The 24195-nt window shown below is 48.0% G+C and overlaps 1 protein-coding gene and 1 long non-coding RNA gene across 7 annotated transcripts in view; both read right to left on the minus strand.

Annotated features, from left to right (window-relative positions):
• Nucleotides 1-7793: 7793 nt before the first annotated feature.
• LOC137564323 (uncharacterized) lies at nucleotides 7794-13457 on the minus strand. The gene is made up of 2 exons (XR_011030577.1): nucleotides 12954-13457; nucleotides 7794-12475 (listed from the first exon to the last, which is right to left on the minus strand). It is a non-coding gene; the product is annotated as an uncharacterized lncRNA (long non-coding RNA).
• Nucleotides 13458-14531: 1074 nt separating this feature from the next.
• The window catches only part of CD74 (CD74 molecule), a 60938-nt gene continuing 51274 nt past the window's right edge, over nucleotides 14532-24195 (minus strand). For all 6 annotated transcript variants that reach the window (XM_068278072.1, XM_068278071.1, XM_068278069.1 and 3 more), the window contains one exon: nucleotides 14532-14825. In XM_068278072.1, the coding sequence (XP_068134173.1) occupies nucleotides 14809-14825 (17 nt within the window). In that variant the 3' untranslated portion in view covers nucleotides 14532-14808. The remainder of the gene's footprint in view (nucleotides 14826-24195) is intronic.

Genomic DNA, 24195 nt, shown 5'->3' on the forward strand with positions numbered 1-24195 from the left:
AAAACTTGCCATAGGGGATAATGCTGCCGCCGTCCGAATCGTTTACCTTAGCGATTCAACCGACATTGCAGCATTTTTCCGTGCGGTCTGCAGCGAATCTCATAGCCGTGCATGGCATGGCTTCTGGGATTCATCTGCGTACTCCCAGACCAGGAAGTGACACCGCGCGTCTTGCAGGCGGCTAGTGGAAATTGGCCCTTAAAGAGAACATGAAATATTATTTCCTAGGAGAAAAATTAAGAGGTAAAGTGAATTGGATCTGGCCAGTGGCATAGCAATAGGGGGTGCAGAGGTAGCAACCATATCGGGGCCAGAGGGGCCCACCCCTCAAACACAGTATTAGTTCTCTATTGGTCCTGTGCTGATAATATTCACTACTATAGTTTATTTGAATAGTAGTGATCATTAACACACAGTTTCCCATCCCCTTCTTGCACCTCTGACACTGTGGTTGTCCTTGATTGCTTTTGGTGTGATGTATAAACTGTTATCTAGAGAGCATGCTTGGGGGGCCCCAATGCTAAACTCGCACTGGGGCCCCCGGCTTCTTAGCTACGCCACTGGATCTCGCCCAAGGAGAGATAAAGAATGAGTTAGGGCTTGTTCACATGAGCGCTTTGACCGATTTTAAAAGGCGCTTTAAAAGCTCTTGTGCAATGAAAGCCAATGTGACTGTTCTGACATGAGCGATGAGCTTTCTTTCCAATCGCAAACGCGGGCCCTGCACCATTTCCTGAGCGTTTGCGCTTCAATGGAAGGTATAGGAAAATCTCTGAGTGCTTTAAAAAGTGCTTCGATAAGCGATTTTGTGAGCACATTTCGCTACAAAGTACATTCAATTAGGTCTGATCCTAATTTCAATAGAAGTTTGCTGTCGTCATCCGAAATTACCAACGATGCAGATTGTTGCACCATACATTACTGGCAGATTCATTCTAAGGGCTGGTGCGCACCAAGAGCGGTTCTGAGGTTTTTTTTTAAATGCTTTCGAGTGGAAAACCGCTTGGCTAATGTTAGACAATAGGCTGATGCACACCAGAGTGGGTCGTTTTTCCCCCCAAACGTAAACTCGGGTCCTGTAGCATTTTTGAGATTTCAGAGGCGTTTCTGCCTCAATGTAAAAGTATAGGAAAGTGGAAAACTGCTCTGAAAAACGCTGGATCAGAGCGGTTTTCCAACTGTTTTTGTTACAGAAGCTGTTCAGCTACAGCTTTACTGTAACAAAATATAAATCTGCTACACAAAAACGCTCCAAAAACCGCTAGGCATGTTTAGAACATCTCTCGAAACATGCCTAGAATCGCTCTGAAAAACAGCTTAAAAAACCGCTAGCGTTTGTGGATCCGCTAGCGTTTTTTGGTGTGCACCAGCCCAGAGTTATTGAATATGCTGGGAAAAAATCAATGTTTTTTAAAGCCTGATTTAACCACTTCAGCCTTCAGCCGTTTTCACTTTACGCATCCGAGCAATTTTCACCTCCCATTCATTAGCCTATAACTTTATCACTACTGATCACAATGAACTGGTCTATATCTTGTTTTTTCCACCACCAATTAGGCTTTCTTTGGGTGGTACATTTTGCTAAGAGCTACTTTACTGTAAATGCATTTTAACAGGAAGAATAAGAAAAAAACAGAAAAAAATCATTATTTCTCAGTTTTCAGCCATTATAGTCTTAAAATAATACATGCCTCCATAATTAAAACTCACGTATTGTATTTGCCCATATGTCCCAGTTATTACACCGTTAAAATTATGTCCCTATCACAATGTATGGCGACAATATTTTATTTGGAAATCAAGGTGCATTTATTCCGTTTTGCATGTATCACTATTTACAAGTTTAAAATAAAAAAAAATATAGAAATATTGCATCTTTACATTGATATTTAAAAAGTTTAGACCCTTAGGTAAATATTTACGTGTTTGTTTGTTTTTTTATTGTAATGTTTTTTTTTTATAATAAACATTTTATTTGGGTATTTTTGGGAGGGTGGGATGTGAACAGCAGTTTTATATTGTAAATGTGTGTTGAGTTTAATTTTTTTTACTTTTAGTTGTAGTTTTACTTTTTGGCCATAAGATGGCGGCCATGAGTTTGTTTACATAACGTCACTCTAAGCGTAACATACGCTTAGAGGGACGCATGGGGGACGCAACAGCCAGAAAAAGCGAAGCTTCTGAGAGAAGCTGTCGCTTTTTCTGCGGGGGAGAGGAATCAGTGATCGGGCACCATAGCCCGATTCACTGATTGCCTAGCTAACGAACCGCGGGCCGGGAGCACGCAGTTGATCGGCTGCGGGGGCGCGCGGACGCGCACATGGCCTCCTGGGCCTAGCTAGTACGTCCAGGAGGCCAAAGTAGTTAAGCTGGCCACTAACAATCCAATCTTTTTCACCCCACCAGACCCCTCTTCCATGTGTAACATCCATGTACTATAGCCCCTCCCATTCCATGTGCTGCCCCCTCTTCCATGTGTAACATCCATGTACAGCAGCCCCCTCTTCCACGCGTATCATCCATGTACAGCAGCCCCTCCCATTCCATGTGCAGCCCCCTCTTCCACGCATATCATCCATGTACAGCAGCCCCCTCCCATTCCATGTGCAGCCCCCTCTTTCATGTGTATCATCTAGGTACAGCAGCCCCTCCCATTTCATGTGCAGCCCCCTCTTCCATGTGTATCATCCATGTACAGCAGCCCCCTCCCATTCCATGTGCAGCCCCCTCTTCCATGTGTATCATCCATGTACTATAGCCCCTCCCATTCCATGTGCTGCCCCCTCTTCCATGCATATCATCCATGTACAGCAGCCCCTCCAATTTCATGTGCAGCCCCCTCTTCCATGTGTAACATCCATGTACTATAGCCCCTCCCATTCCATGTGCTGCCCCCTCTTCCATGTGTAACATCCATGTACTATAGCCCCTCCCATTCCATGTGCTGCCCCCTCTTCCATGCGTATCATCCATGTACAGCAGCCCCTCCAATTTCATGTGCAGCCCCCTCTTCCATGTGTAACATCCATGTACTATAGCCCTTCCCATTCCATGTGCTGCCCCCTCTTCCATGTGTAACATCCATGTACAGCAGCCCCTCCCATTCCATGTGCAGCCCCCTCTTCCATGTGTAACATCCATGTACTATAGCCCCTCCCATTCCATGTGCTGCCCCCTCTTCCATGTGTAACATCCATGTACTATAGCCCCTCCCATTCCATGTGCTGCCCCCTCTTCCATGCGTATCACCCATGTACAGCAGCCCCTCCAATTTCATGTGCAGCCCCCTCTTCCATGTGTAACATCCATGTACTATAGCCTCTCCCATTCCATGTGCAGCCCCCTCTTCCATGTGTATCATCCATGTACAGCAGCCCCTCCCATTCCATGTGCAGCCTCCTCTTCCATGCGGATCATCCATGTACAGCAGCCCCCTCCCATTCCATGTGCAGCCCCCTCTTCCATGTACAGCAGCCCCCCTCATTCATGTACAGCTCCCTTGGGCATCAGTTTCCTCTTCCCATGTGTTGCTCTCCATTTTGAAGCCTCCTCTTTCATATGTAACAACCCCTCTTTCTTGTTCAGGCCCGGGCCTTTGTAGCCTTTCCTAGCGCAATGCAATGATATTCCTATGGGGCTATCACATTGATCGCAGTGTGGTGGGTTTCGTCGGGGGTAATGGCATACCCCCCAACAGTCCCGAATTCTGCGGGACTGTCCCGAATTCTGCGGGACTGTCCCGATTTTGGGGGGCTCTCCCGCAATCCTGATATGGCCCCCTTGTGTCCCGGCCGGCAATGGGCAGAGAGAGGGGGGGGGAAAGATTGAGGCGCCAGCCGGCAATATAAGATGCAGAATGCCGGTAATCACAATGTATATTCATCCGTACCTCTCTTCCGCCCTCCCTCCGAATGTGCCCCTGTATCCCCCTGTTTGCAGAGTATAAAGTGCGCATCTTACCGTCCATCCTCACCGGCATCTGGTTCTTCATTCTGCTTCCTGTGACATCACAGGAAGCAGGAATCAATGAAGAGTCAGATGACGGTATGGACTGTAAGATGGAATGGACGGTAAGGATGGACGGTAAGATGAAAGCCGCTCCGCTGCGCACTTTATACTCTGCAAACCGGAGGACACAGGAGCACATTCGGAGGGAGGGCGGGAGGGAGGTACGGATGAATATACATTGTGATTACCGGCATTCTGCATCTTATATTGCCGGCTGGCGCCTCGATCATTTTTTATTTTTTTTTATTTCTTTAAACAATCTTTATTCTTTATGGAATGCGGGACTAGGGGTGTATTGGGGGTGTGGTTAGGGGTGTGACCTTAATGTCCCGGTTTCCCTTTCCAAAATGTTGGGAGGTATGGGTAATGGGCAGCATGCAGTGCATCTACAGGGCAACGTGCACATTTACAGAGACAGTGAGGCATGCTTTCATTGTACTGGATGCCTCACTCTATGGTCGCACCTCTACCAGGCAATGCAACTTTTGTGCTGTTATTTTATCACAACGTAACTGATACAATGTGAAAGGAGCCTCAGCAAAATGTAATGTTCAGCCTCCACCAAACACTAAACAATATTAACATTTAAAGGAAACCTTAAGTGACATGTGACATTATGAGATAGACATGTATGTAGAGTGCATAGCACACAAATAAATGTGCTGTGATGCTTTTCTTCTTTCTGCCTGAAAGGGTTAATATTCTACTATACAACTGACAGTTTTCTCTAGATGGACCCAGTCAGACTATTAAAGGGACACTTAAGTGTGCTAAATAAAATGAGTTTTACTCACCTGGGGCTTCTACCTGCCCCCTGCAGCTGTCCGGTGCCCACGCAGTCTCGCTCGTATCCCCCTGTCCCCCGCAGGCAGCTACTTTTACATTCGGCGACAGGCCCGACAGGCGTCTGATACTTTGCGTTCCTGGCCACAATAGCACCCTCTGTACTGCTATTGCAGCCAGGAACACGGAGTATCAGACGCATTGCCAGGCCTGTCGGTCCTGTTGCCGAAAGTCAAAGTAGCTGGTGGCAGGGGACAGGAGGATCTGAGCGAGACTGAGAGGGCCAGGGCCGGATTTACCATAAGGCACTGTAGGCACGTGCCTACAGGCGGGTGATGATGTAAAGTCGTCTCACTCCCCTCCTTCCCTATGCAGAGTCCTGATGAGAGTGTAAATGAGAGGTTACTCACCCTGCTCTCGGAATTCCACTGACAAGCTCCCCCTTCAGTCAGGGGCACCTCCAGCTACTTAGTATTGAGGGTACTTCTGGCTACCTATGCTGGGCAGGGGAAGTAAGGGAGAAGGGACAGCTGGGCCAGCCAGCACACCTGTGGTGCAGTTCAGCAGCAGTTTGCAGGATCATCGAGAGAGAAGTCTAAGGTGCCAGGACATCTGTGCCTATAGGCTCCTGTGAGGTAAATCCGGGCCTAGCGAGGGCACAGGATGTCTGCAGGGGGCTGGTAGAAGCCCCAGGTGAGTAAAACGCATTTTATTTAGCACACTTATGTGTCCCTTTAAGGAATTACAGCCATATAATACTTTGCTCTAGGAAGCCCAGTTCTCTGCCAGATGGAAAAAGGTCAATAGTTCATATATTTGAGCAGCGGCGTGGCTAGAGACTATGGAACTCCATAGCAAAATTTCATGGGGCCTTTAATTCTAGGCACTGTTGTCTGCAATGCCACCTGCCTCTACCCTACGGATGTGAGTTAACTGGGCAGTTTACATTCCCATGCAATGAAAACTGTGTCTAGTCCATGGGCACGAAGACAAAGTCAGAGGGTACAGAAAAAAGGAATCGTGAACACATCACGTAACACCTGGGCCCCCTCATCTCCAGGGCCCCATCGCAGTTGCTATGGTTATTGCTACACCCCTGTATTTGAGCACTCTGAGACACAGACAGACTGTTTCATTCAGCTGAGACAAAACAATAAATCTGTTTTGTTTTTTTGTTTTTTATTTTTAATCATAACATAAAACTGTGAGATATCTAAAAGTAATTTTTAGGAGTAGGAGGATAGATACATTCAGGCCCGGATCTACATCACAGGAGCCTATAAGCACAGATGTTATGGTGCCCTAGACTTCACCCCCCCCATGAACCTACAACCCGACGTTCCTGCCGTCGATTTGCATGTTAAGCATGCCAAATCAACGGCAGGAACGCTCAAAACCCAAATCGAGCATGTCGGAAATAATCGAATCGATCCCGATCGACCTGTGGATCGAGCGGGAAATCACAACGTGTGTACCCAGCATAACACTTTTAGCCATAGACCCTGAACAAGCATGCAGCAGACCAGGTGTTTGACGTTTTATTGTCAGATCTGGCCAGATTAGCTGCAAGCTTGTTTCTGCTGTGATTCAGACACTACCGCAGCCAAAAAGACTCGGAGGACTGCCAGGCAACTGGCATTGTTTAAATGGAAATAAATATGCAGCCTCCGTACACTTCTCGCTTCAGGTTCCCTTTAAAGGACTTACGATGCGAGATATGAAAAAAAGGTTAGGTACCTCTTTAACACTGCAGTTGTCCTGGTAGATGGCCCGCACCCTCCGTTCCACTTTACATAGCTTTATTATGCTGTGCCAGCCTCCGGAGCAGACCCCGACCCTGCCCAGGGTCGCCCTATCTGATCGCCGCTTTAAATCTAGCGCTAGGAGAGTGCAGGGAGGCTGTGAGCAATGACCCGGGGAAGACGGGGTTCTAGACCTGCGCAGCCACTTTGAATATAGCACCTGCGCAGTTAGTGCGGCTGTGCAGGTCTAGAGCACCGTCTTCCCCGCGTCATCGCTCCCAGCCTCCCTGCTCTCTCCTAGACATCATGTGAGCGCTGAATTTAAAGTGGCAATCATTATCTATTTCAGATAGGGAGACCCTGGGCAGGGTCGGGGTCTGCTCCGGAGCCTGGCACAGCATAATAAAGTGAAACGGAGGGTCCGGGCCGTCTACCATGACAACTGCAGTGTTAAAGAGGTACCTAACTTTTTTTTTTCCATATCTCGCATCGTAAGTCCTTTAAGTATCACTTTAAGGCCGTTTTTAATTGTATGTGTTGTGTGTCTATACTCTGTCTATGCCATGTGTACCACAAATAATTCCGACTACGGCTCTTGCTGTACTTGGCGAAATAAAACTGATTCTGATTTCACACTAACTGGCGTTAGGGTTGTGTTGCGATGCCAGGGTTGCATCGCACTGCAACACCAAAAACCAGCCTTCGGGGATTACGCAGTAATCACCATCCACCTGCTGGCCAGGCAGGACATTTCTGGGGACAGGCAAGGGGAGAGGAACTGAGAGAGAGGAGAGGAGCTCTTTGATTACATTGACAAGTGACTGAGCGTAAACACTATTTGTATACATACATACTTCCCAACTTTTTGAGCTGAGAAAGAGGGACACTTAAGCCACGCCTCTGCCACGCCCCTGATCATGACCCCATCACACCCCCTAGTCATGCATACCATAAAGATTTCATAAGAAAAATATGTTGTTTTATAATTCAAATCACACTGGTCCTTTCTGTCCCGGTTCATTTTCCTTCATATTAACAATTTAAAATTAGTAATATATCAATTTAAAGGATGGGAATAAAGTTTAGAGTCAATCAAACACATTTTTAGTAGATAAATATACATATTTACCTAAAAAGAGGGATAAAGGCCTGAAAGAGGGACAAATGTGGAGGAAAGGGGGACAGGGCTCCCAAAGAGGGATTCCTAATCCAAGTAACTCTAGAACTATATTTTCATAAACTGCACACTGCACACCACGGTGATTGGCTGTGACCTCTTTAATACACACATTCTTACAATGTCAGTATGCAGATTGATTTGAATCACATTAAACTGTCATTATACATATTTGGATTTTATGTAAAACTTATTTGTAAAAATCTGCTGGAAAGTAAATTAACAAAGCGGCTTTATTAAGCTGAACGCCGGCCGCAGAATGAAACTTACACCAAATTTAAGCGAGAGAGAGAGAATAAAACACTTTAACGTTGCTATGGAAACGTAGTACATTAAACTTAAACAAAACTATAAAAAGTACACACGTTTTCTTCAAAATATGTTACTACAGTATATTCTCAGATTTAAAAAAAAAGGAATTATCTGCATAATACCCAAATAACTCAGTGAACTGGTACATTTTTGTTCTGATGTCATTAGCATTTGTAAAGGAGATTTTATTAAAGCAAAACCTGTCGGATGCCCCCAAAAAGTTAGAAACCTACTTAAGTTGAGGACAAGGGGCTTTGGCTTACTGCGCATGTGTTGTACTCGTGCATGCGCAGTACAGACACACCCATACATGGAGAGGAAAGCAGTCATGAGAACATATCCACCAAGCTTTTGTTAGATATAAACAGGGGTGTATACAATTGAGATAAATAAGACAAAAAGTTCAGATAAAAAGAAGGGGATGAGGTGGCTTACCTCAATAACAGCACTCGTAAGACAATTACATTTATTTAGCACAGGCAATGCGTTTCGTGTGTCTGATCTCACTTCCTCAGGTCAATCAAAGTGCCAATAGGCAGGCCCAGATTTACCTCACAGGAACCTATAAGCACAGATGTCCTGCCACCTTAGACTATGCCCAGAGGCGTAGCTATTGCTTTCAGCGCCCGGGGACAAAGACTATTAATGCGCCCTCTAAGGGGAGAAATATGCGTGCCCCACCAAAAAAGGGGCGTGACCATGCAACAGAATGTGGGTGTGGTAATGGGTGGAGCGAAATATACATGACCTTAGCAGTGGTGTAAAAGGTCTGCCAGGGAAGTTTAAGCTCTGCCATAATGTTTCCACCCAAAATACATGTAATCTGACAGCATTTCACCAAAAATACATGTAATTAGGCAGAGGTTCCTCCAGAATACAGATAATATGACAATGGTTCCCCCAAAATAGACGTAATCTGGCAGCAGTGGTTACCCCAACATACATATAATCTGGCAGCTGTTCCCCAAAATAGATACCCCTAGTATAGGTAACCAGGTCTATAGGTGTCCCCAGTGGCAGTAAACCAGGCCTATAGGTGTCCCCAGAATAGGTAACCAGGTGTATATGTTCCCCCAGTATATGTAGCCAGGTGTATATGTCCCCTGTATATGTAGCCAGTGGTATATGTAGCCAGGGGTATATGTGCCCAGTATATGTAGCCAGTGGTATATGTGCCCAGTATATGTAGCCAGGGGTATTGTAATCCCCAAAATAGGTAGCCAGGGGTATATTAATCACCAGAATAGGTAGCCAGGTGTGTCCCCCAGTGGGAGCCCAGAGAAGAGGGAGAGCAGTGGGGAAGAGCGGACGCCCCCCCCCCCCCTTTACCTCACCTTGGGTTTCCCCCTCTTTCTTGGTCCACCCTCCAAATATGAGCGGCGTGCGACAGAACACTTACTCTATCCCCGGAGGAGTAGACCGATCTGTGTTCTGCTACTCTGATCTAGACTAGACCAGAGTAGTGGAGCACAGAACTTTTTATGCGCCGTGTATAGGGTAAGTGTTCTGTCACCCGCCCCTCATATCTGGAGAGGGGAGCGAGAGAGAGGGGGAGCCCCAAGGTTAGTGAAGGGGGGATGTCTGCCCTTCCCCACCGCTGTGCCCACTGCTCTCCCTCTTCTCTGCACTTCCGCTATAATTAAATAAAGATATATAAAAAAAAACGTCAGGTCACAGCTGGGTGCCCCTAGGGACCCAGTGCCCGGGGGCACATGACCTACCCTGCCCACCCCTAGCTACGCCCCTGACTATGCCCTCCATGAACCTACAAACCCCCTCTGAACCAAAGCACAAGTGTGTTGGCTGGCCCAGCGGTTGCTTCTCCCTAACTTCCCTTGCCCGTCATAGGTAGCTAAAGAAGCCCCGTAGTATTAGGTAGCCAGAAGTACCCTCAATATTAAGTACCTAGAGGTGCCCTGAAGTTTTAGGTAGCTAGAAGAACCTCAGTACTAAATAGCTAGATGTGCCCCTGACTGAAGGGAGATCTTGTCAGTGGAATGCTGAGAGCAGGGTGAGTAACCTCTCATTTACACTCTCATAACTCTGCATAGGGAAGAGGGAGGGAAGCACTCTGGGAGGGAAGTGAGCCGTCATTCCATCATCAGACGCCTGTAGGCATCTGCCTACAGTGCCTTATGGTAAAACCGGCCCTGCCAATAGGAATAGTAGCCAGAAATATGTTCAGAGGGAGCCTGCGCAGCAAAGGTGGGGTCATGGATGGATAAGTAAGCCTCTAGACCATCCAAAGACTTCCCTCTACTTAGCTTAAGTATTTCACTTATAGAGGGGGCATGTTACAGGTTTGCTTTAAGGGACAAGTGAACCGAGAGGGATATGAAGGCTGCCATATTTATTTCCTATTAAATAATACCAGTTGCCTGGCTGTCCTGCTTATCCTCTGCCTCTAATACTTTGAGCCACAGCCCCTGAACAAGCATGAAGCAGATCAGGTGTTTCTGACATTTTTGTCAGATCTTACAAGTTTAGCCACATGCTTGTTTCTGGTGTAATTCAAACACTAATGCAGCCAAGTAGATCGACAAGGCTTCCAGGCAACTGGTATTGTTTAGTACCAGCAATATGGCAGCCTCCATATTCTTCTCACTTCAGTTGTCCAGTCAAAGGTCTGTGTACACTAACTCTTATAGATGTTTTAATTATATACCACTTACAGTATGTGTGCAGAATATGCTTTAGTTTATTTTATAACCAGAAAAATATGGTTACCGTATATACTAACACACTAAGAGATGACCTCTTATTCAGTAGTCCCAGTAAAGCATGCAGACAGCAAGAGATTTAACTTTCTAGAGGAGACATCCAATCAGGGGCAGGGAAGTTTGAAAACATGACTTCTCCACACCTGACTGGATCTTTGTAATGAAAAATCATAGATCACCTCCTGAGCTGAATCTGTGACTGAGATCTGCTACTCCAGCAATTGTAGACCTTTTCAATTCACTAAAAAACCGAATTGCGCTTAAAGTGTACCAGAGCTGAATAAATATAAAAGTCTTATAGATACCTGGGGCCTCCTCCAGCCCCACCTGCAAGAATCGCTCCCACGTTGCCATCCTCAGTCTTCTCCGGTACCAAGTCCTGTAACTTCCTCCAGTCACGGCCAGTCTGCACAAGAGAAGTGTTCCCTCTACATATATCTCCGGCGGAGACTGGCTGCGACTGGCTGAAGTTACGGGACCCGATACCGGAGAGGGAGAAGACTGGCGGCGGCAGTGTGGGAGCGATCTGTGCAGATGGGGCTGGAGGAAGCCCCCGCCCAGGTATGTGGAATTCGCAGGCAGGGACCAGCTTTGCGGGGGTCGCTGTTGCTGACCGGAGGGTCTCAGAACCACGGCGTGGGCACAGGATGATTCCGGGGGCTGCAAGAAGCCCCAGGTAAGTTAAACTGATTTTTTTTTTATTTGGCTTTAGATTTTTTTTTTTATTTAAGTAACTGTATTGATAAAAGATATTGTGGCTGTTTGTGCAGTACCAGTCACCGATATTTAATTAGTGGAGAACGTATCATTATACTCCTATTATACCAACAGTGTAATCTGGAAACACAAAACCTATAAATAAAATGTATTAAAAAGAACTATAGTCAAAGACAAAATTTAAGACAGACAGGTGATTTAAATGTGTCATGTTCTTCCGAGGTGAGCTTTTTTTCTCCTAAAATACCTCTTCTTAAAGCAGAAAAGAGTTGTGCTATATATATATATATATATATATATATATATATATATATATATATATTATGTGTATGTGTGTATTTGTAACATATTTGAATTGAACAAGACCATTTTAGCTTAGTACTCCTGTGCCTTGGTCCACGCAATGCAATTTTTCCATCTGATTCATTGGAGATTTCCCATTGTTTGATATTTTCCAACTTGTCCAATGTGCTACCGATCAAGAAAATGATCGGTTTTGTGTCTTATCTCGAATTCGATCCCTTTCTCAATCGGAAGCAGATTGGACTTGTTGGAAATTGTCGAATGACGGGAAATTTCTCATCGATCTGATGAAAAAATTGTATGGTGTGTACCCAGCCTTTGTATTTCAATAGGACTCACCCTTCAGGTTCCTTTTTGACAGACTTTTCTCATCAAATCGAGCCACTTTTTGCAGTTCTAATTTCTTTGTGCTGCTTCACGATCTTTGAGGGGTTTGGGCAATTCAATATGTACTTCTGTGGGCTCAACATATAGTATTGTACAGCCGAATTCAGATCTAAAGCCGGTCATACACTATACAACTTTGTTTTCAATCAATACTGTGCTCGACATTGCAATCAACATCACCAAGAATAAACATTTCGGTTCTGTATTTCGATGTCGATCATAATGTTGATCACAAACACAAAAATCCACTACAGTTTTTCTACAGTTAGAGGTTTTTGTCTAATCGTCTAATTGGGGGGAAAAAAATTGTACAGTGTATGGCTTCCCTAAGGCTGGTTTCACAGTGGGACGTTACAGGCGCACGTTAGAGCAGCCTGTAACGCAGCCCACCGCACAGTAATGAAAAATCAATGGGGCTGTTCACAGTGCCCACGTTGCGTTACATTGTAACGCTGCGTCACAAGGCAACGTACTGCATGCAGTACTTTAGACTGCTTGCACATGCTCAGTAATGTTGGGGAGGAGCGGAGAGCGGCCAGGCACATGGCTAATTAATATGCACTGCACGTTATGACGTGCAGTGTTTACTTCCTGGAGCAGCCGCTCTGTGCGGCGATTGGCCGGCGGGACCACGTGATGCCGCATGCGCACAAGAGTGCGCATCACGGCATCACTGACGCCAGAGTGAGCTGCACAACGCGGCTCACTCTGACGTCCAGATCCAGCACCACCAGGCGTTGAGTTAGGGGGACGTTATGCGACCTTAACGCCCCCTCTAACGCAACGTCCTGGTGTGAAATTAGCCTAAAGGACCACTATTGCGAAAATCGCTAAACTTTAAATACATATAAAAACATACAAATAAGAAGTACTTTTCTTCCAGAGTAAAATGAGCCATAAATTACTTTTCTCGTATGTTGCTGTCACTTGCAGTAGGTAATAAAAGTCTGACACAACCGACAGGTTTTGGACTAGCCCATCTCCTCATGGGGTATTCTCAGGGGTTTTGTTTATTTTTAAAAGCACTTAGTGAATAGCAGTTGCTCCGTCCAACTGCCAAAAAAACTGTGTAGCGAGCAGGGAGGCTGGCCAGCATCATTGTTTTGTTTTTTGTTTTTTAACAGTTAAAATGTATTGATTTTATCAAAAGCATCATTGTTTAAATCCTTTTTGGGGCATATCTTTATAAAGAATACAAGCCTTGCTGAGAATCCCCAATGAAGAGATGGACTATTCCAAAACTTATAAGAAACACTGTAGGAGGCGCCCTCGTATCTTATAATAATTTATAATCAATAGTTTGGTAAGCGTAGTGTGTCTTACCTGTTACGAAGGCACGTACACACGTAAGTCATAAAATTGGATTTAATTGTGCGTGTACGTGCCTTCGTAACAGGTAAGACACACTACGCTTACCAAACTATTGATTATAAATTATTATAAGATACGAGGGCGCCTCCTACAGTGTTTCTTATACTAAATACCTCACTACGTGGGGGCTTACTTACTGTAATTTATTATAGTAGTATTTTTTGGGAGCAGCGACCAGACAAGGCCGAGTGGAGACGGTACTTCTCCACATGTTCGAATAGTGGTTGCCTTAATAGCAACCCAGAATTGTGAGTATAATTGTTATTATTTGTGACCAATTATCTCACATAACGATAATACACGATATTGGGCTCCCGGTGTCCCTGTGCTTTTTACCTCTTATAGCCCTACTATTCCAAAACTTGTTGGTTCTGTCAGGTTTATTCTATCTACATTAAGTGACAGCAACATAGGAGAAAAGTAATTTATGCCTCATTTTACTCTGGAATACATGTATGTGTTTACATGTGTTTTAAATGTAAAAATGTTTTGAGATAGTGGTCCTTTTAAATAAAATGAAAAACAGATACTTACCTAAGGAGAGAGAAGGCTCAGGGTCCCAATTAGCCTTCCTGTTCTCCTCCCGGTGTCCGCGTTCCCCCGCAGGCTCCCTGGTTAGCAGACCATGACCAAGAGGGTCGTGGCTGCTCTCTTCCGTGTTGGGGAGACTCCGGCAACCTTCAGAAGCACTCAGGCCCTCTCTCACACGTGTGCGCAGTACAGAGCTGACGGTCTTTGGAAGCCCAAATGCTTCCGAAGATTGCCAAAGTCTCCCCCGGTGGGAGATACAAACGGAGGAGCCTGCAGGAGACGAAGGACACTCAGTGGGAGGAGAACAGCAAGACTCATTAGGACCCAGAGCCTTCCCTCTCCTTAGGTAAGTATCTGTTTTTAATTTTATTTTAGGCTTCAGTTCAGAATCACTTTAAGGGTAGCAGACAAACCATCACTTTCATTATTCACCAAGCATTGTATGTAATAGGTGGCTACAACAACCACACAACAGCATCATCAGATTTAAGACTTTATGGCTTTATTTTAAACAATAAGCCAAAAACATGATGGGGTATTATTGTTTTTTTTAGACCTTTAAAGTCAGACCTAGAGAAGAGAGTAGATGCCTTATTTTGTGCTTTGCCTGCAGTTCTCTTTACACTCACGTGGCTGCATATAGAAAGTGTATAAAACAAACAAATCAATCTATAAAAGATGCTGAGATCCGGCATACTGCGGAAGCTTGCTAGCATGGAAAATTGTGACATTTGGCTCTTCTGGCCATTGATCCGCTTCATTGCCATTCTGCTCCTGACAAAAAAAATAAAAGAAAATTATTGTGAGTGAAGCATGGAACAATAACTGCATTTTTTTTAGAGATATAAGCAAAAGTGAGCTGGTCTAGGTACAGGTGTTTGTGGTATAGGAGGCACAAGAAAGGGCGGGGTGGTGGATTAACGGGAACTTAAAGTGAAACTCCGACCAAGAATTGAATTTTATCCCAATCAGTAGCTGATACTTTTACATGATAAATCTATTCCTTTTCACAAACAGACCATCAGGGGGAGCTGTATGACTGATATTGTGGTGAAACCCCTCCCACAAGAAACTCTTGAGTACCTACTCATGGCAGTTTCCTGTATCGGAACCTTGCTGCATTGTGGGAAATAGCTGTTTACAGCTGTTTCCAACTGCCAAAAAAGCATGCAGCAGCTACATCACCTGCCAACAGTAAAAATGTCACCATGTAATAAATGTCAGACTGTAAATCAGGGATTTAAAAGGTTTTACAATGGGCAAACACTGACTAAATCATTTATACATAATTATTGTAAAAATGAAGCACTTTTTTTATTACATTATTTTCACTGGAGTTCCTCCTTAATGCTCGTATACACGTAATAACCATGACTCGATCTCTCAGGTGACAGTTTGGGGCCAAGGCTAAAGCTAGGCTGCTTGCCTAAAAACTTTGTGGGGCCCCATGCAAAAAAACCTGCCCACCATCATGTGGCCTGCCTGTTTCCTCAGGACCTCCCTTAATGTACATTGCCATAGCTCCACTCTCTCCTCACTCTGCTGCAAGGGAATGTGCACCTGCGCTCCTCTGTATAGCCCGGATGTGACGTGACATGCAGGAATGCATGTCTACCGATTTATTTCTTTATCTGACTGTGAAATAAACACAAACGCTAAACTCAGGACATAATCAATTGTATGTACAGTAGCAAAGATGATATGTAGAACTGTCCAGGTGTCTCATATTATTAATTCAATTAGAAGAGTTACGTTACCCCCTTAAAGAAACTCTGTAACATCAAAAACGTCCCCTGGGGGGTACTCACCTCGGGTGGGGGAAGCCTCAGGATCCTAATGAGGCTTCCCACGCCGTCCTCTGTCCCACGGAGGTCTCGCTGCAGCCCTCCGAACAGCCGGCGACAGGCCCGACTGTTCAATTCAATATTTACCTTTGCAGGCTCCAGCGGGGGCGCTGTGGCTGCTTTCGCTCCGAAGGAGGCGGAAATACCCGATCTCAGTCGGGTCCGCTCTACTGCGCAGGCGCCGGAGATTTGCGCCTGCGCAGTAGAGCGGACCCGACGGCGATCAGCTATTTCCGCCTCCTTCGGAGCCGACAGCCGCCAGAGCGCCTGCGCAGGAGCCAGGAAGGTAAATATTACGTCACCGCTGTACGGAGGGCTACAGCGAGACCCCCGAGGGACGGCAGACGGCGTGGGAAGCCTCATTAGGATCCTGAGGCTTCCCCCATCCGAGGTGAGTACCCCCCAGGGGACGTTTTGTCGTTACAGATTCTCTTTAAGTACCAGCGGTCTCTGCCCCCTTAAGGACCAGATACCGCTGGTACAGAAACGACGGATTCCCGACGATCGCCGCACATACCCGCCTGCAACCGCCATCACGTCGGGAACCTGGGCCACCCACTCTGCTGTCTCTAAGACGGCAGAGTTCCTGTGAGCGGGTCAGGAGCCGCTTTCATTGGCTCCTGACCCTGTCTTTCAATGTAAGCCAATGGGAGTTGCTTACATTGAAAGACAAGGCCAGGAACCAATGAAATCATATCCTGACCCACTCACAGGGCTCTGCCGTCATAGAGACAGGCAGAGCAAGTGAGCTGCAGCGGGAGACGGCGGGGAGATCGTTGGGAGCGACAAAAACGGCAGATGCACGCAGAGGCGGTGAATTGAAATCTACGCCCTGGCAGCCAGATAGCCATCAAAACAGGGCGTAGATTTCACCTACTTCGGTCCCTAAGTAGTTAAAAGTTGACACAGAAGTGCGTACATCACATCAGCCATATTTGTGGCTAAAACCTTGTTCATTCAGCTCCTAACAAATAGAAATAACTAGCTTTGGAAATTGAGAGCTCTTTCTTGCTATCAACATTTTTCACTTAGGGAGATAAAAGTGTTTTGTTTCTGTTTACTTTTCAGGAGAGCCTGAGCTGAATTATGCTTGTTTGGACTGCCTCATTTGCTTAGACAACGACAATAAGGCCCCGTTCACACTTACGATCGCAAAACGCTAGCGGGTATCGCTAGCGTTTTGCGCTGGCCTTTTTACGTGATAATCGTGCATTTTTTTACTGGATTTTTTTGCAATTTTTCAGCGATCATGATTTGCGATTACATTGCGATCCCTCTAAAAGCGCCAAAAATGCTGCATGTGGTGCGTTTGCCTTTAGCGCTAATTGCGAATCACTGGTGATCGCAGCAGTGAGATCACTGCCATATAGTTTCATTGCACTAGCGCTTTAAAAAGCGCTAGTGGTTGTTGGGGGTTAACGGTACACGTCCGCTAATCACCCCAGTGTGAATGGGCCCTTACGATGCAAAAAAATTAGAAAGTGACTTTAGATAAGTTTTTAGAATGTGGCCAGGTTGCCCTGATGACGCTGCGTATGCAGCAAAACTAGTTGGAGTTTCCCCTGCCTGCCGCCCGGTCCAATCTTGGTACGCTGCCTCATGGAACCTTTACCTCCCCTGTGTGACCACCCGGGAGTGCTTCAGACTGGCACAGCACACTGCTGGACTATTATAATCGAATTGGATGAAAATTGGTGCTGCTAAGTGCATGCCTGACCAACAAAGCGACCAATTTCGGGACAGAAACGCGGTTGATCACGCATGCTAGAAAATTTTGGGCCGAAGTTGGTTGGTCGGGTGCACGGCGGTGCGGCGGCCGAATTGCGAACGAGCGACGAGACAAGGAAACCCCCGCCGCTGCCGCCGCAATGTATAAATGTACAGTATGTGCATTTATACATTACCTGTCCGGTGTCATCCTCCACGCGGTTTCCGTCCATCTCGCCGGGTTCCGCATACACGCTGGCAGCGCATAGTGTCTGACGTCAGACGCTATGCGCCGCTAGCGTGTATGCGGCTGTTACCCGGCGAGATGGACGGACACCGTCCGGAAGCTGCTACAGGACAGGTAATGTCAGAGCCGGGACAAGGTCCTCCAGCACCCAAGGCTGAGACACCAAAGTGCGCCCCTCCATCCATCCTACCCCAGCCGTCACACACTGATTGCTATTAGATTAAGGGGCACCCCAGAGCCCCCAATCTCCCCCCCCCCCCCCCCACACACACACACACCTTAATCTCTAGTTATCTGGCTTGCAGTCACCTCCATGTATCACCTTTTCTTATTTTTCTCTGCTTCAAACCCAATAGGGGAATGATAGCTGAGTGAATTGTGCGCCCCCTCATACACTGCGCCCTGAGGCTGGAGCCTCTCTTGCCTCTGCCTCGGCCCGGCCCTGGGTAATGTATAAATGCACTACACAACATACATTTATACATTTTGAGGGCAGCGGTGGGGCGGACGTGGTGGCTCAGCCGATTCCCTGATGATTTCATGCTGAAATCGGACGGGAATCGGCCTGTAGTGTATGGGCAGATTCGATTAGAGACAAATTTACCTATAATCAGATTTCAATTAGAGATAAATTTGTCTCTTGGTTGAATCTGCCCATAATAGTTCTAATGTATGGGCACCTTAAGGAGACTCTATGCACAAACACGGAATGTCAGTATTTGGAGACTTGCTTATCATCTGAAGTGTGGCTGTGAGTGACTGGGCCTCTTATTTACAATGTGGACATTATTCTTTATAACAGAACTTTGAGAGGACATACCATTGATTCACGGCTGCGATGGGGCCTTGTGGACTTTTAAACTCTGTGCATAGTCTTGGCAGGAGCTTCATACAAATCGTGTGATAACAAGTTTCACTGTTTCAAAGCAATTTTCATCTAACATCCGTGGCTAATGGACATCTCCCTCATATGGTCATAGGCAAATCTGTTGTGGATTTGTTGCATGGTGGTTTCAACTACTCAGCAATGGAACTCTCATACCCCGTTTTTTTATAACAAATCAGCTACTATATGTGCAGCTAAATAAAGCATGTTGTGCACGTAACGTAACTAGCATTACCTAGGTTAACATGCTAGGGTACAGCAGAGCCGGGACAAGGTCCTCCAGCACCCAAGGCTGAGACACCAAAGTGCTCCCCTCCACCCCTTCCACCCCAGCTGTCACACACTGATTGCTATAATACTAAGAGGCGCCACAGGGCTCACAACACCTTAATATCTAGTTTTCTGACTTGTAGTCACTGCCATGTATCCCCTTTTCTTATTTCTTTCTGCTTCAAACACAATTAGGAATGACAGCTGAATGAATTCTGTGCCCCCTCCTACACTGCGCCCTGAGGCTGGAGCCTCTCCAGCCTATGCCTCGGCCCGGCCCTGGGGTACAGTACTAGTAACGCAACGAGGGGATAACCACAGAATGGAGGAGCCGAGGCCCCGGGGCTCATGGGGCAGGAGAAAGAAGGGCCTGGATAGGCGAGAGCAGGAGCTGAGGAAGGCCTCCCATGATAGGAATAGACCTTCTGTCAGGAAAGGAAGGGGTTAATTTCTGGGTGGGCTTGGCCAGGCGACCTGAGTCAGAGGGAAGGCGGGTCGGACAGCAGTGGCTGAGGACAGGAAGGGTGTCAGCGGAAGGGGAGGAGCCAGAACGAGAGGAGATCACAGGAGAAAGTTCGTTCCCTGTGTGTTCTCCTGCTTTCACCAACGCAATGGAGGAGTTGGACAGCCTGATGGCAATGCTGCGGAGCGAGGCAGCGGCAAGGGGGCCTGAATGGGTGGCCCAGCAGATTGCGGAGAGGACGGAGGGCGCGGCCGGCGAACAAGCCGGGCAGGTCAGCGCGCGCATCTCCAGGCCGCCGGAGCGGCTGAGTCCCAGCTCTTCCCACGCAGGTCAGAGGAGAGGAGGTAGCCCGGGACAAGCTACTACAGCCCCCCCCCCCCCCCAGCAAGGAAGAATAGTGCGGCTGGGAGCAAAGGGGCTGGGAGTAAACGACCACAAGGAGACCAGGAGGTGGCGGGCCCAAGCGGCATGGGGCCTAGTGGCGGCAAACAGCGCAGAGGTAATCCCAAGCAGAGCAGAGCGGCACTTTCAAACAGAGGCGTAGCTAGGGTTTTCAGCGCCCGGGGACAAAGACTATTAATGCGCCCCCTAAGGTGAAGGGTCGTGACCAAATGTGGGCGTGGTTATGGGTACTCCACATTTGGTCACGCCCCTTCAAATGTACATGGAGGTTAGCAGGCTCACGCTCACCCACCCTCCCTCAGTATGTACCTTCCAGCATGTTCCAAGACAAATTCAGCAATCATGAGCCCCCCACCCCCATCAAGACAAATTCCGCAATCATGAGCAAACATGAGGCCTCCAACAAGACAAATTTAGCAATCCTGAGGCCCCCAACAAGACAAATTCAGCAATCATGAGGCCCCTAACAAGACAAATTCAGCAATCATGAGGCCCCTAACAAGACAAATTCAGCAATCTTGAGGCCCCCAACAAATCATGAGGCCCCCAACAAGACAAATTCAGTAACCATGAGGCCCCCAACAAGACAAATTCAGCAGTCATGAGGCACATAAATAGACAGCATTTCACATAAATAGGCAGAATGTCCCCTTAATATGGTAGACACCTCTCACCTGGCAGCAGTTCCCCAAAATACACTCAATCTGACAGCAATGCTTGCCCAAAAATAGGTAGCCCCAGGTCTATAGGTGTCCCCAGAATAGGTGGCCAGCAGTATAGATGTCCCCAGAACAGGTAGCCAGGGGTAGAGATGTCCACAGAACAGGTAGCCAGGGGTATATGTGCCCAGTATATGTAGGCAGGGGTATGTGTCCCCAGTATATGTAGCCAGAGGTATATGTGCCCAGTATATGTAGCCAGGGGTATAAATGCCCAGTATATGTAGCCAGGGGTATATGTACCCAGTATATGTAGTTAGGGGTATATGTGCCCAGTATATGTAGGCAGGGGTATATGTGCCCAGAGTAGGTAGCCAGGGGTATATGTGCCCAGAGTAGGTAGCCAGGGGTATATGTGCCCAGAGTAGGTAGCCAGGGGTATATGTGCCCAGAGTAGGTAGCCAGGGGTATATGTGCCCAGAGTAGGTAGCCAGGGGTATATGCCCAGTATATGTAGGCAGGGGTATATGTGCCAAGAGTAGGTAGCCAGGGGTATATGTGCCCAGAGTAGGTAGCCAGGGGTATATGTGCCCAGAGTAGGTAGCCAGGGGTATATGTGCCCAGAGTAGGTAGCCAGGGGTATGTGCCCAGTATATGTAGGCAGGGGTATATGTGCCCAGAGTAGGTAGCCAGGGGTATATGTGCCCAGAGTAGGTAGCCAGGGGTATATGCCCAGTATATGTAGGCAGGGGTATATGTGCCCAGAGTAGGTAGCCAGGGGTATATGTGCCCAGAGTAGGTAGCCAGGGGTATATGCCCAGTATATGTAGGAAGGGGTATATATGCCCAGAGTAGGTAGCCAGGGGTATATGTGCCCAGAGTAGGTAGCCAGGGGTATATGTGCCCAGAGTAGGTAGCCAGGGGTATATGTGCCCAGAGTAGGTAGCCAGGGGTATATGCCCAGTATATGTAGGCAGGGGTATATGTACCCAGAGTAGGTAGCCAGGGGTATATGTGCCCAGAGTAGGTAGCCAGGGGTATATGCCCAGTATATGTAGGCAGGGGTATATGTGCCCAGAGTAGGTAGCCAGGGGTATATGTGCCCAGAGTAGGTAGCCAGGGATATATGTCCAGTATATGTAGCCAGGGGTATATGTGCCCAGAGTAGGTAGCCAGATCAGGTGTCCCCCTCCCCAGCAGGAGGGGAGCAGCGCAGAGAAGAGCTGCTCTCCCTTCCTCGCTGTCCCCTCCAATGTCCGGGTGGCTGGCAGCGGCGGGCGGAACTTACCTCCGTCTCGTCGCAGCACCGGATGGATCTGCCGCTACTCTGGTCTGGTCCAGACCAGAGCAGCGGCTGTGCACTCGAACTTCCGCCCGGCACTGGAGCGAGACGGAGGTGAGTTCCGCCCGCCGCTGCCAGGCCAGCCACCCGGACATTGGAGGGGACAGCGAGGGAGAGAGAGAGCACCTAAGGTGAGGGAAGGAGGGGGGATATGGCCCCCCTTCCCCACCGTCCGCACAGCTCTCCCTCTTCTCTGCGCTGCTCCCCTCCCCTCCGCCGCAAAAAAAAAAAAAAAACCCGCAGCTCAGCCAGGCTGAGGGCGCCCTCGGGGACCAGGCGCCCCGGGGCACTTGTCCTACCCCGACCCCCCCTAGCTCCGCGCCTGCTTTCAAACAGGCGAAGTGGTCAGAAGGATACTAGGGGAAACAAGGCGGCAGAGGGGAGGCGGCAGCGTGAGGCGGATGCCCCTACACCCAGGCAGTCCAAGCGATCAAAGAAGGACTCCAATCCGGGGTCTGGGAAGAAGGTGACAGCTGCTAAGGGGAAGCAAGCTTGCAGACCAAGGTCCAGTAGCTCTGATAGCAGCATACGGAGTGCGGCTGCCGCGCATGGCAGGTCATCTTCTCCCTCACCACCTCGTCAAGAAACAGCATCGGGTAGCAGAGGACGGTCTGGGCGCAATGGATCACTTCGTGGTCAGTCGGCTCGAGACGGGGACTGCCAATCTGAGGGGTCTGGTGTGAGGCAACTGGAAAGTGAAAGGCGCAGGAGTAACAACAGGACTGCTTCCCCTGCAGTCGCTGCTTCCGGGAGATCGGATGGAAATGGTGGCCGGTTCGAGGCGGCAAGGCCAAGAGGGTCGGCTGATCGGGACCCACGTCCGGTGCAGCCAGGTGAGAGCAACCTTGTTGGAAATGTTGTAAACGATGATAACAGGGGTGACGTGCTAGTGAGGGGGGGGGGGGGGGGGAGAGTGCTAGTGGGGCAAGTAGCAGTGGGGGGGTCACTGTCGGTAGCACAGTCAGCAGGTACTGCGAGTTAAGGGGACAGCTCGTCATCGGCACTATCCCTCATTAATACCTTGCTTGTAGGCATCAGAGATGCTTTACAGGGGCCTAGTCGGACCCAGGTGGCTCCTGAGCAGTCACCTGTGGCAGCATGGATTCCCTCGGCTGTGGGAGGGTCCACAGCATTAGTGCCAGCTGGTGGGTTTACGCAGCCTGGGGGGAGTGTGGTTACCAGCGCGTTGGTCACTGCCCCGGTGCAGAATGCCCCAAAGGATAAGGAAATGGATACGGTGTGGCTGGCAGACACAGCAAAAGGAGAGCTTTATCTTTGCTTTTCTGGACCATTGGGTTTGCATTTGAAACAGGAAGTTCGGGAAAAAATTTGGAAGGGTGAGTATATCGAGATCTTCTCGTTACTGCAACTGGGTAAGTTTAACTTGGATCGGGGTCAAGCCCGACGAGAGTAAAAAAGAGGAGGAGGAACGTAGGAGGTACCGACTCATTCCCCGGACGTTCCAAAACTGGTCACAGGCTTTTTCCATATATGCCAGTGTACTGGGGGAGAAGCAACCCGAGTGTTGCTCGTCCCTATTTTGCTACCAGGAATGTATAGCGGAGGCCCACAGGTTATACGGAGGTTCAGCATGGCTGCGCTATGATGAACATTTTAGGCAGTGTAAAGCGATTCGCCCAACGATCAGGTGGGATCAGAAAGACATAGGCATGTGGATGCAGTTCATGATCCCCGGGATCAAGAGCAATCAGCCCTTTCAGGGAGCTGCCGGCGGCTCAGGGTCAGCTGGGCAGCCGGCTAATAAGACGCCAGGAGTGTGCTGGAAGTTTAATGAGGGGGCATGCAGATTCGGAAGTTCGTGCAGGTTCAAGCATGAATGCTCATCCTGTGGTGGGAGCCATGTCCTTACCAGGTGCTATAAGCAAAACAAAGGTCGTTCTGCAGATGCTGCAAACAAAAGGGAGGACTCCAGTGATGGTGGAAAGGATAGAGCGATATCTAAGTAGGTATCCGGATGCGGCAGATGCGGATTTTCTGCGTAAGGGTTTTGCTCAGGGTTTTCATATTCCTAGTTCCGGTGTTCCAGGATCTCATCCGCCATATCGCAATTTAAAGTCTGTTATGTTACGCCCAGAGGTTGTTTCTGCCAAATTACAGAAGGAAGTGGATTTGGGCCGCATGGCAGGCCCTTTTTCAGAATCCCCGATCACAGACTTGGTGGTATCTCCACTAGGTTTAGTCCCGAAAAAGGACCCAGGATCGTACAGGCTGATTCATCATCTTTCTCATCCGAGAGGTTTTTCGGTCAATGACGGTATAGATCCCGAGGCTTCATCGGTTGTTTATACGTCATTTGACTCAGC

The sequence above is a fragment of the Hyperolius riggenbachi genome, chromosome 3, assembly GCF_040937935.1.
Source record: "Hyperolius riggenbachi isolate aHypRig1 chromosome 3, aHypRig1.pri, whole genome shotgun sequence".
In the NCBI taxonomy this organism is placed as follows: Eukaryota; Metazoa; Chordata; class Amphibia; order Anura; family Hyperoliidae; genus Hyperolius; species Hyperolius riggenbachi.